At 42.7% G+C, this 12,636-nt stretch overlaps 2 protein-coding genes across 2 annotated transcripts in view; both read left to right on the top strand.

The window, feature by feature from the left end:
• Window positions 1–1,452, top strand: part of Pigx (phosphatidylinositol glycan anchor biosynthesis, class X) — a 21,476-nt gene extending 20,024 nt beyond the window's left edge. Inside the window, exons 7-8 of the mRNA XM_013019311.1 lie at window positions 141–241; window positions 1,189–1,452. Of these exons, the coding sequence (XP_012874765.1) occupies window positions 141–241; window positions 1,189–1,332 (245 nt within the window). The 3' untranslated portion in view covers window positions 1,333–1,452. The remainder of the gene's footprint in view (window positions 1–140; window positions 242–1,188) is intronic.
• Window positions 1,453–7,031: 5,579 nt separating this feature from the next.
• Pak2 (p21 protein (Cdc42/Rac)-activated kinase 2) overlaps window positions 7,032–12,636 on the top strand; it is a 79,117-nt gene continuing 73,512 nt past the window's right edge. Inside the window, exon 1 of the mRNA XM_013019310.1 lies at window positions 7,032–7,315. The gene's annotated coding sequence lies outside the window, so the exon portion shown is untranslated. The remainder of the gene's footprint in view (window positions 7,316–12,636) is intronic.

Genomic DNA, 12,636 nt, shown 5'->3' with positions numbered 1-12,636 from the left:
GGCTTTTTTCTTTTTGCTTATGTGGTGCTGAGGAATTGAACGCAGGGCCTCAGGCATGCAAGGCAAGCGCTCTACCACTGAGCCACCTTCCCAGCCCCAAACTAAAGTTTTCTGATATCTTGTTCTACCACTTTTCTCAGAATTTCCGGTTTTGAAATGCTGGGCACAATCCAAAGTGGCAGCTCCTTGTGCTTTCAAGAGTAAGGATATCTGCCAGTGGAACAGTATGAAGTATAAGTCGGTAAGCTAATATTCTGTGTTTTTAGTGCCTTCTCATTTAGAAATCTTTTGTATACTTTCATTATATTTAAACTTATCAAATACCATAAATGTCAGATAACCATGTGGCGTTATTTATTTATTGTGCATATTTGGATCTGAAGTGCTTTCTTTGTTGCTAGAAGTCTTTCTACCAGGTAGCTCAGAAAAGCCACATCTTATAGTGTGGTATGCTGTACATATCAGAGAACTGACAGTTGAAAATAGGTGAGTGTGCCAACATTTAAGACAGCTTAGAATTGCTTTTGAGCACACTGTCACTGCCATGTGGTATCTGAATAGTGTACCTGAATAGTTTTCAAACTCTTAAAATACATTTGGAAGAATGTGATTTTTTTTTTCTTTGTCAGTCATGAAACTTGAACTCAAGGCCTGGATGCTGCCCAAGCTCTTTTTGTTCAAGGCTTAGTACTCTACCATTTTGAGCAATAGCTCCCCTTCCAGTTTTTGAGTGATTAATTGGAGATAAGAGTCTCAGAAGGACTTTTCTGCCCAGACTGGCTTAGAACAGTGACCCTCAGATCTTAGCCTTTTGAGTAGCTAGGATTACAGATGTGAGCCACTGATGTCTGGCTTGATTTTTTTTTTTAAATACAAATGAATAGTATTTTTAAAAAATCAGTTGTGGTGCTTGAACTCAGGGCCTAGGCACTATCCTTGAGCCAAAAAGAACTGTGGCTCAAGTGATAGAACACTAGCCTTGAGCAAAAATGCTTACAAAGCTTAGGTCCACACACACACACAAGAAATAGTGATCTTAATGTAAGATGTAGCATTTTACTTATGTGGTGCTGAGGAATCGAACCCAGGGCCTGATGCGTGCAAGGCAAGTGCTCTACCACTGAGCCACCTTCCCAGCCCAAGATGTAGCATTTTAAATGTCTCTAATTCTCACTCTTCTCTCCACAGATCCTCAAGAATGTAACCTTACATGTTCCAGTAGGACTGACTATACATACCTCGTTAGTATGCTCTGTGACTCTGCTCATTACTATCCTGTGTTCTATTTTAATCCTTCTTGCTGTTTTCAAATATGGCCACTTTTTCATATAAGTTTTTTACAGTTAAATGTTTTCTGTAATCCTAAATAACTTATTTGTGTTTAGAAATGTTCTTCTAAAATTCATAACTTTTGTGTTTTATTTTCATTTATAGTTAAAGTTGCCAGAGGAAATTTTTTTTTTTTTTGTCGGTAGTGGGGCTTGAACTCTGGGCCTGGGCGCTGTCCCGCAGCTCTTCAGCTCAAGGCGAGCGCTGTACCACTTGAGCTACAGCGCCACTTCCGGTTTTCTGGTGGTTTATTGGAGATAGGAGTCTCACGGTCTCTCCTGCCCGGGCTGGCTTTGAACCACGATCCTCAGATCTCAGCCTCCTGAGTAGCTAGGATTACAGGCGTGAGCCACCTGCGCCCGGCTTGCCAGAGGAAATTTTAAGTCACTCTAAGCCAATTCCAAAATTTAGTGCTTTTGTGTAAACCTGTGAAAATGTTTAGTCATCAAGGGCCTATAGCAAAGGCTTAATTTGGCTGCATTAACATTTATTGTTAGAAGTGACTATCTTGGAAAAAACTTAGAAAAGATAAGATAGAAAATAAGATAGAAAAAATCAGTTCATTATAATTGGTGACAAATTATTCTCACTTTATAAATATGAACCTTTCCATTTAAGCTAAAAATGGAGAAAATCCTTATAAAAATAAAATGGGTTATCTAGCTCAAGTGGTTGATACTTACCTAGCATGTATGAAGCCCTGACTTCAATCCACAGTACTTTCCTCTCAAGAAAAAGAAAAAATTAATTTAGATGGAAATCAGGTTTAATTTGAATCTTAGTTTTATGAGACTTCTAAAGTTCAGAATGTCAAGGAAAAAAATTTTTTTTTTCCTGTTACCTTTTAAAATATTTCTTTTTTGGGTCCGGTCGTGGGGCCTGAACTCTCGGCCTGGACGCTGTCACTCAGCTTTTCAGCTCAAGGCTAGCACTCTACCACTTGAGCCACAGCGCCACTTCTGGCTTTTTTCTTTTTGCTTATGTAGTGCTGAGGAATCGAACCCAGGGCCTCAGGCATGCAAGGCAAGCACTCTACCACTGAGCCACCTTCCCAGCCCTAAAATATTTCTTTTGCATGTATAAATTGGCTGGAGGTTTAATGAAACTGAAAACTAAGAAACTAAGATTCACTGATTTTCTACTGAGTTTGTTGGGGAGACAATTCAAGTTGTCATTGTGTGTGTGTGTGTGTGTGTGTGCGCGCGCGCGCGTGCGCGTGCGTGCGTGTACGTGTGCTTGTGCGTGTGTGTACAGCCCTGGGGCTTGAATTCAGGGCTCTTGTGCTGGCTCTAAGCTTGTTTTGAGCATGGCTAGTGCTATGTACCTGAGCCACAGCTTCACTTCCGGCTTTTTGGTAGTTAAATGGAGATAAGAGTCTCCCAGGCTTTTTTGCCCAGCCTAGTTATAAACTACAGTTCTCAGATCTCAGCTTCCTGAACAGCTAGGATTACAGGCATGAGCTGCTGATATCCAGCTTCAAGTTGCCATTCTTAAGAAGTGTTCTGTGAAATTAACAACAACAACAACAAAAAAGGAATCTCCAAGTGATTTTTTTTCTCCTTAGACAAAGGGATTTGTCTACTGTTATATATTTGGGGGGAAATAAAAAAATAAACTAGGGCTGGTAAGGTGGCTTAGTGGCAGAGTGCTTGCTTTGCATGCATGGGGCCCTGGGTTCATTTTCTCAGCACCACATAAGCAAAAAAAAAAGCCGGAAGTGATGCTGTGGCTCAAGTGGTAGAGTGCTAGCCTGAGCTGAAGAGCTGAGGGGTAATGCCCAGGCCCAGAGTTCAGACCCCCTCAACCAACAACAAAAAAAAAAAAAAAGAAAGAAAAAAAAAGAAAATACCATAGGCTTATTAGGCTATTAAAAAAATTAGAACAAGGGCTGGGAAGGTGGCTCAGTGGTAGAGCGCTTGCCTTGAATGCATGAGGCCCTGTGTTCAATTCCCCAGCACCACATAAGCAATAAAAGGAAAAAAGCCAGAAGTGGAGCTGTGGCTCAAGTGGTAAAGCGCTAGCCTTGAGCTGAAGAGCTGAGGGACAGCACCCAGGCCCAGAGTTCAGGCCCACAACCAGACCCAAAAAACATTAAAAAAAAAAAATTAGAACAAGGCTGAAAAAGAGATGCCAAATTGTTAACATTGTTTTATGTAGTGTCACAGGAGGTGATCAGTGTTTCTGTTTAATATTACTAATTTTTCCTAAATATTTTGGGGTTTTATGAGAATAAATCATAATTTGATGTGTGGCATCATACACTTTTTTTTTTTTTTTTTTTGGTCCTGGGGCTTTAACTTGGAGTTGGGTGATGTCCTTGTACCTTTTTGTGCTCAAGGCTACCACTCTACCACTTGAGCCACAGTGCCACTTCAGGCTTTTTCTGAGTGGTTTATTGGAGATAAAAAGTCTCATGGACTTTTCTGCCTGGGCTGGCTTCAAACCACAATCCTCAGATCTCAGCTTCCTGAGTAGCTACGATTATGGGTGGGAGCCACTGGTGCCCTGCTTACACTTCTTTTTGTAAGTGTGTTTATGACTTAAATATTAGAAAAGGTAACCCAATGTCATAAAGCCAGAAATGTTTAAAGTGACTAAAATTTTAACTCAGTTTAGTTACATACCTGTTTCATGTTTTGGTTTACGAAAGAATTCTATATTTTTCAAGCATTTCTTTCATGATAGGATTAATAATATAGCATTGAAGTGGGATTATGTATTTGTAAAAATTCAGTAACATCCGCAGATGGTGGAGCCATAGCATCGGTTCACTTCTCAAGAATGGATATCAGTATGTATATGTAAGACTTTTAGTCTTCAGAATGGATTTCTAAGTATTTAAACCCATTTGTAAGTGGATATTTAAGATTGTGGCTAAGAACCTGGTTCACTTACTTACATGTATATGTATAGCTATCAAAAGTATAATAAAAATATAAATGTTCATGAAGAAAACTTTGATATGACTCTTCTTGCCTGGTCAGTAATGGCAAATGACATTTTGATATAACAACATACTGTTTTTGGCTGTTTCTCTTGTCTTCCCTTGGATCCTTGGGTACTTATTGAACAAACACTTTATAATTCTGACCTTTTTTTGGGGGGGGGTTATGATACACAGCTCCACTTCTGCTTTTCTGGTGGTTAATTGAATATAAGAACCATGATCCTCAAATCTCAGCCTCCTGGGTATAGCTAGGATTACAGTTGTGAGCCACCAGCTCCTGGCAACCTTTCTTTTTAAGGTCCAGGAAAGGATACTGTTGTCTTGTTCATTGTGCTCTATTATTTGTTCTACATTTGTGGCTTATTTTTCTTAAAGTATGCTGGGTTCTTTTGGATACAAAGAACAGATTAACAGCTGATCTCAACTAAGGGTAACAGGGGGTAGCAGAGGTGTGTGTGTGTGTGTGTGTGTGTGTGTGTGTGTGTGTGTGTGTGTGTGTGTGTGTGTGTGTGTGTGTGTGTCCATTTAAGTACTTAAATTTTTTTAGCTAGATCTTTTATAGAATGGTACATGGTTTAGGAACTAGAAAGATCTATTGCAGCTTTAATGAATATTCCTGGTATTCATTAGTTATACATGTACATTTCAAAAATGGATATTGAATGATAATGACACGAAAATTATTAGGCTGAAGTGACCACTTCCAACTGACAAAGTATTTTACTAGCAGGTAGTTGAATATAGGATTTGGTAGGCTACAGGCTACAAGAGAATAGTAAGATGGCCTAGGTGTGCTCTTGAGAATCATTCTAATAGTGGTAGAATAGCTGGTACTGATCATTTTTCATTGCAGCTATTGATCTCATCTTCTGAGATCACTTTCTTCCTGCATTATTCTTTTTTTTTGGGGGGTCTGGTCGTGGAGCCTGAACTCTGGGCCTGGGCGTTGTCCCTCAGCTCTTCAGCTCAAGGTTAGTGCTCTACCACTTGAGTCACAGAGACACTTCTGGCTTTTTTCTTTTTGCTTATGTGGTGCTGAGGAATCGAACCCAGGGCCTCAGGCCTGAATTATTCTTTAAAGGAGTTGTTTTCAGGTCTCTCTTGTTTCTTTTTGTTTGATAACTTTATTTCATATCTTATTCATCTGGTTGATAATTTAGTGTGTACACTTTTTTTTTTTTTGTCGGTTGGTCATGGGGCCTAAACTCTGGGTCTGGGCGCTGTCCCTCAGCTCTTCAGCTCAAGGTGAGCGCTCTACCACTTGAGCCACAGCACCACTTCCAGTTTTCTGAGTAGTTTATTGGAGATAAGAGTCTCATGGACTTTCCTGCCTGGGTTGTCTTTGAACTTGGATCGTCAGATCTCAGCCTCCTGAGTAGCTAGGATTACAGATATGAGCCACCAGCGCCTACCACTTTTTTTTTTTTTAAGCATAGCATTTTATTCCACTAGAATTTCTGAAGCTGAACATCCTGGTTAATGTGTACACTTAGTTATTTTCTCTTGATACCTTGAAATTTTTTATGTCATTGAAGAGTGGTACTCCGGGCTGGGAAGGTGGCTTAGTGGTAGAGCGCTTGCCTTGCATGCCTGAGGCCCTCGGTTCGATTCCTCAGCACCACATAAGCAGAAAAAGCCAGAAGTGGCGCTGTGGTAAGCAGAAAAAGCCAGAAGTGGCGCTGTGGCTCAAGTGGTAGAGCGCTAGCCTTGAGCTGAAGAGCTGAGGGACAACGCCCAGACCCAGAGTTCAGGCCCCATGACCGGACCAAGGCCTTGTCTTTGGTCTCTCATCTCCTATGCTACTCTCACCATCATTGCCCTGCTTACCACTCTGGTTTTCTTCTTCTCTTTGGGTTGAGTGTTTAAGATCCTTTGTGATGTAATCTTGTTTATTCTAGTGTGTTTTGTTTACTTATTTATTTTTGAGGCAGGGTCTTACTATGTAACTCATTTTAGTCTGGAACTCACAATTCTCCTGTTTCTGTCTTCTGAGTACTGAAATTGCAGGCATGGGTCACCCTGTCTGTCTCTACTCCAGTGTTTTCTAATAGTATCCCCATCTTTCATTAAGCTCCAGCTACACAGGCATTCTTGACCACAGCAAAACCTCCTTTTCCCTTCCTTTCTATAATGCTTTCCTCTGGGTACTTCTCTGTTTTCAGTTTAAATGCCTCCTCCAAGAGGCCTTCTCTGCCCACTCAGGTTTTTCTTCATACCAGATAAGCAGTCCTGTGATTTTTCTGTTTGGATATTTGTAAATTTCTCCAAGGTGTGAAAAACCATGTCCACTCTTGTTTCCCTGTTACCTTGTGGTATCCTGCACACAGTAGCTACTCAAATATTTGTAGAATAACTGAACACATTGATGAGCTCCTCCGAGGATAAACTGCAGAATTTTTATTTGTGGTTCTTAATTTGGCAGCCAAATATATTAAGAATTTGTATGTACAAAGCAAAATGGAGAATGAATTCCCAGAGACAAAGGTCTTGAAGCAGATTTGTGCATTTACTACCTATCCTGTCAGCAATTGCCATCAATAGACAAGGAGAGTGCACAGTGCCGAAATCAATGAATGATTGTCCATGCAAATCTACCCCCAGAAGAAAGCTACTATCGCGAAAAGCAGTGCCCATCGTTAAACTACAACTCCCAGCAGCCCCCCGCGAGCCCGCCCCTCAGGAGGTGGTGCGCGGACCCGCCCCAGGGAGCCTCGGCCGTGGGAGAGGCGGGGCTTTGTTCTGGTCTCGCCCCCGCTCGCCGCCGCTGCCCTCCCCCAGGGTTGTGGCCACGCGCGGCGGCGGCGGTTGTTCCGCTTCCCCTCCGGCCCGGACGGTCGCCATTGCCGAAGGCTTCTGCCCTCCCCTAGCTGGCCCGCGGGGCTGTCGCTGCCTCCTATTCCTGTGGTAGCCGCGGCTGCGCTCCGGCGCGGCCCCTCTTCCGGTCCCCTTGCGCCGCGCGCTCGCCCGAGGCGGCTCCTCTGCCTGTCCGGAGCTCGGACGGAGGCGCCTCGCTGGGGCGGGGACGTTTCCTCGCCAGTGGTAAGTGTGAGCCCGGCGGGGGACGCGGGCCGGCGCCGCCCTCCTCTCCTTCCTCCTCCAGCGGGCTCCGCGGCCTGCCAGGCGGAGCGGCCCGGGACGGCAGACCTGCCCGGCGCGAGGCCACCTGCAAGCCGGGGCCGCGGCTTCTGGGGCGGTGGCTCATTGTCTGTTCCCGGGGGCTGTTTTCTCCCCGGCTGCTCGGGCTGCGCGCTGTCCTCTTCCTGGATCCAGCCCTGCCCTGCCCTGCCCTGCCCTGCCCCGGCCGGGCCCGTTCTTCCCCCCCACCCCTCGACTTGGGCCCAGTGTCTCGGGGGGCGGGAGGGAGGTGGTCCCGGGTTTTGCGCTCGCCGGGGCTCAGCGTGCCTCTGCGGGCTGTGTCCGCTGCGAGTCCCAGCGCGGAGAGGTCCTCGTCGTCGGAACTCCCAGCTCCACTCGGCTCTGCCGCCTTCAGCACCGCAGGGAAGCCTGTGGAGTTTTCCAGGAGGTGGAAGGCCTCCGCCGCAGAAGTGCGCTTTCGGATAGCTCGGATTCTTGTTCGGTCTCACACCCGGAGGTGTCTGTTGGCTGTTTTTGGTAACTTGGAGTTGAGATTGGCTTTTCACCATGTTTGGTTTTCTTTGAAACGCTCTCGCGCGCGCACAAACGACGTTGCCACAAATACCTCGGTGGACTCGTCCTTTTTACGGATTCAGCAAACATAAAGTCGTCCAGGAGCTGAAGGCTGTGCAGTCCATTGCCTTTGTCAGTTGCTGTGAAGTTGTCACCATGCTGATCTTTTAATTTTAATGAGAATGCTCTTTGGGCAAGGCGAGCGTGATTTGTTTTCCCTCTGATAAATAACCAACTCCCACTGATACCGTGCTTTTTTACAAGTGGACTGTAGTTTGTAGGTTTCTTTTTTAACCTCTGCATAGAGACAAATGGTTAGTCCTAAAATGAGAGGACGAGTAGCTGTATTTTGGATCAAGGTGGTGCACGTCACGTTTTTTCCCCTGCTGTGTTTGACTCTTCCGCTCTTAAAAGTAGGCAGGATATTGAAATAAATGTACAAGAATTTGCTCCGGTGCTGTTTTTGTAGGGTGTCTAAAAGAGTAACACTAAATAAAATTAGAGTGGGATAAAGGCAGTGAATAGTAATTTTTAAGGCAGGTTAAAACTTGTCAACTTTGCCAGGAACAGTATGGTTTCTATAAAAGTATGTAACACTCTGTGTGTATGTCTTTTTCACATTGTATATATACCTGTGTGTAAGTGAAAGCCATTTTTATGTTCTATCAGAGATACTGATTTAAGACATTAGTTTTTTACTCTTTGATCTCCTGCTTTTAAATCTTTCTAATTGGCAAACAACAACATCACCACCTATTTACATTTACAATATGGAAACTAAACTTCATGTTGTTGACATATAATAGATGTAGATCTTAATCTGACTTTCAGGGTTAGGTGACTTAGGTTTAGTATATTTTTGTGTTTTCACTAATCATTGTTTACCTTTCCTTCCAGTAGGGTTTGAAAAAAAATTACTTAGTACTCAGCTTCAATACTGTCATCATTTGGTGTTATCATTTGTCCTTAATGAAATACCTTGTGCTGAGAGATTAAGGTGTAGAAATATTGGAATATGAAAAGGTCTGTTGATAGCAACTTCTGCAGCTACTTTTTTTTCTTTTTTGGGGGGCGGGTACAGTCATGGGGCCTGAACTCTGGGCCTGGGCGCTGTCCCCCAGCTCTTCAGCTCAAGGCTCTACCACTTGAGCCACAGCACCACTTCCGGCTTTTTTCTTTTTGCTTATGTGGTGCTGAGGAATCGAACCCAGGGCCTCAGGCATGCAAGGCAAGCACTCTACTACTGAGCCACCTTCCCAGCCCCTCTGCAGCTACTTTCTATAAGATTTTTCTCTCTCTCTTTTTTTTTTTCACTTTGAGACCTGCTCTCCCCATGATGCCCAGGATGGTATCAAAATTCCTGGGCTCAAGAGATCCTTCTGCATCAGCCTCCCAACTGGCTGGGATTACAGGTTTGTACTTGTGCCTGGAAAACAGATGTTTTTATTAAGAAAAGTTCCCCAGTGTCTTATCTTTGGGCCTGGATTCCAGGTTTACCGTATTCAGCGAGTTATTTTGGTTTGTGACATTTATTACACTGCAAACCCGAGTTCATTAAGTATCAGTAAGCTTGTCTATATCTAGTAAGCAAATGAATGAGTTTTCTGTGATTTCTCAGATCCTTTTTTTTTTTTTTTGTCCGTCATGAGGCTTGAACTCTGGGCTAGGGCACTGTCCCTGCGGCTCTTCAGCTCAAGGCTAGCGCTCTACGGCTTGAGCCACATTGCCACTTCCGGTTTTCTAGTGGTTTATTGAAGAGTCACAGAGTTTCCTGCTCAGGTTGGCTTTGAACCGTGTTCCTTAGATCTCAGCCTCCTGAGTAGTTAGGATTATAGGCGTGAGCCACCTGCACCCAGCTCTTTTTTTTTTGGCCAGTCCTAGGGCTTGAACTCTGGGCTTGGGCACTATCCCTGAACTCCTTTTTGCGCAAGACTAGTCCCCTACAACTTAAGCCACAGTGACACTTCTAGCTTTTTAGTTGATATTTAATTGGAGGTAAGAGTCTCACGGACTTCACTGCCTGGGCTGGCTTTTGAACCAGATCCTCAGATCTCTGACTCCCGAGTAGCTAGGATTATAGGCATCAGCCTCCAGCATCTAGCTTCTCTGAACTTTAAGATAGGCAGATTTCCAAGTAGACATGGTTAACAGTAGTTTGTAGCTCTTTTTCAGTTAAATATTTTAAGAGGGAGAATTTAGAATTTGCACTGGTAGTTAAGGATATAAACTTCCAATTATACTTTCTAAAACTTGAGAATTTGTGTAAGTAGCCAAGGATAAAATAAGTAGGTAGTGTGTTCAGGTATGTGCTGCTTTTTGCTATCTGACTTTTCTGTTTTTGTTTAAAACTAGACCATGTTCAAGTGTTCAAGATGTTGACTAATTTGTTTGCAAAAGCTCCTCCAGTTAGAGGGTTAACTAATTTCCAGACTAATCAGAGGGAGGGTGTTAAGTTACTTGGAAATTGTGCTTCTGAATTCTTGTAGTATTTTTTTTTCCTTTGCAGAGCAAAGAAGGTAAAAATAGCCTCCCTCCCCCAACCTCCTTAGGAAACACTGATGGTTTTCTTTGATCAGAATTGAATTTCACTACTACTTCATTTCAGAGATTTGAATTTTGTTCTATTTGAGATAGTTCTAGTCTCTCCTGTATCTTCCATTTTTGATCAGTAACCAGATCTTTCAAATTCATTGAATTTCTTTGTGACTTACATCATAATCCTTTTTGATAGTCATCAGTGGAAACAGTACTTTGTTTTCAATGTACAGAATTTTGGTTCTTAATTATAGGTTTGTGTCCTTATTATTCATAGGAAGTACTATAATCTTTGTTAGTTTCTTATTAAAATTTTAACTTCTTAATCTGTTTGAGACAGATATTGCTTTGTAGCCTAAGCCGCCCCAAACTTTTGATCTTCTATCAGAGGCTTTATACTCTCCCCTGCTGGCATTATTGGGACACTATATCTATATCTATCTGTCTATCTATATATATATATATCCTTTTTTTGTCTGAATATTATCTTGCCTTCATATGTTATACTGTAAACATGGATGTACAAGTACCTGTTTAAGATCTTGTTTTCAGAAGTGAAATTGCGGGATTATATGATAGCTCTGTTCTTAATTTTTTTTCTTTTTTGTCAGTCGTGGGGCTTGAACTCTGTTTGGGCTTGGGGGCTATGCTATCCCTGCTCTCTTCAGCTCAAGGTGAGCGCTCCACTGCTTGAGCCACAGCACCACTTCCAGTTTTCTAGTGGTTAATTGGAGATAAGAGTCTCACAGACTTTTCTGCCCGGGCTGGCTTTGAACAATGATCCTCAGATCTCAGCTTCCTGAGAAGCTAGGATTATAGGTGTGAGCCACAGGTGCCGGCTCTTAATTTTTTTTCTATAGCAGCTTTTACTGTTTTATACTTCCACCCAAAGTGCAAAAAGGCTTACATTTCTTTACACCCTTGCCACATTTTTCTTTCTCTTTCTTTCTTTCTTTTTTTTTTACTGATACTGGTGTTTGAACTAAGGGACTTGATAGGATTTTTTTTAATAGTAGCCATCTTACTGGGTTTCAGGAACTCTATCATTAAAAGGTTTGTTTTGTTTTTGAGATAGCCTAGGCTGGCTTTGAACTCAGGATACTTCAGTGTCCTTGTGCTAGGATTACAGACATGTGCCACCATGCTGGGCTTTCTCATTGTAGATTTGTTTACATTTCTGTAATGGTTAGTGACATTAAATATCTTTTGATAAACCTTTTTTGTAGTAGTGCCTTCAGATTCTTGTGAGCAAGTTGTGTGCAGATGTGCCTTCAGCCTATTTGAGTAAATATCAAGGAGCATGATAGCTGGATTTAATGATGAGTATATAGTTTCATGAGAAATGTACGGTTTTTCATAGCTTCTGTACTGTTGAGCATTTCCACCAGCAATGAATGAGATTTGCTGTTGTTCCACATCCTTGCTAGGATATTGATTTTAGATATTTGTTTCTTTCTGGCAGTGGCAGTATGAGGCCTCATACTTGCTAGACAGGTCCTCTACCACTTGAGCCATGTCTCAGCCATTTTTGCTTCAATTATTTTTTGATAGGGTCTCCCTTTTTTGCATTGGAAGGCCTGGACTGTGATCCTCCTAGTTATGTCTCCTGCTTGGTTGTGATGCCAGGCTTTCACCTTATGTCTAGTTTATATTTAATGATTGAGGTGGGATATTGATAATGCGCTCACTGGCCTCAAATGACAGTTCTCTCAGTCTATACTTCCTGAATAGCTGTGCATACTGGTTCTTAAAATTTCAGTCCCCTAATAATAAATGATGTTGAATATCTTTGTAGTTCTTTGTCATCTGTTTATCATATTGGTGAATTATTTTGCTGTGTGTGTGTGTGTGTACACGTATGTGTGTTCCAGGGCTTAAATTCAGGGCCTTGATGCTGTCCATGAGCTTTTTTGCTCAAGGCTGGCACTCCTGCCACTTGAGCCATAAGCTCTCTATCCAGTTTGTTTGTTTTCTAGTCCTGGGTCTTGAACTCAGGGCCTGGGTACTGTCCCTAAACCTTTTTGTGCTCAAGACTAATGCTCTACCATTTGAGACACAGTGCCACTTCTGGCTTTCTCTGAGTAGTTTATTGAAGATAAGAGTCTTACAGGCTTTCCTGCCTGGGCTGGTTTTGAACCTCGATCCTGAGATCTCAGCCTCCTGAGTAGTTAGGATTA

This window comes from Dipodomys ordii, unplaced genomic scaffold, assembly GCF_000151885.1.
Source record: "Dipodomys ordii isolate 6190 unplaced genomic scaffold, Dord_2.0 Scaffold45, whole genome shotgun sequence".
NCBI lineage: Eukaryota > Metazoa > Chordata > Mammalia > Rodentia > Heteromyidae > Dipodomys > Dipodomys ordii.
Note: the sequence above shows the minus strand (reverse complement) of the source record. Positions and strands in the feature narration are given on the sequence as shown.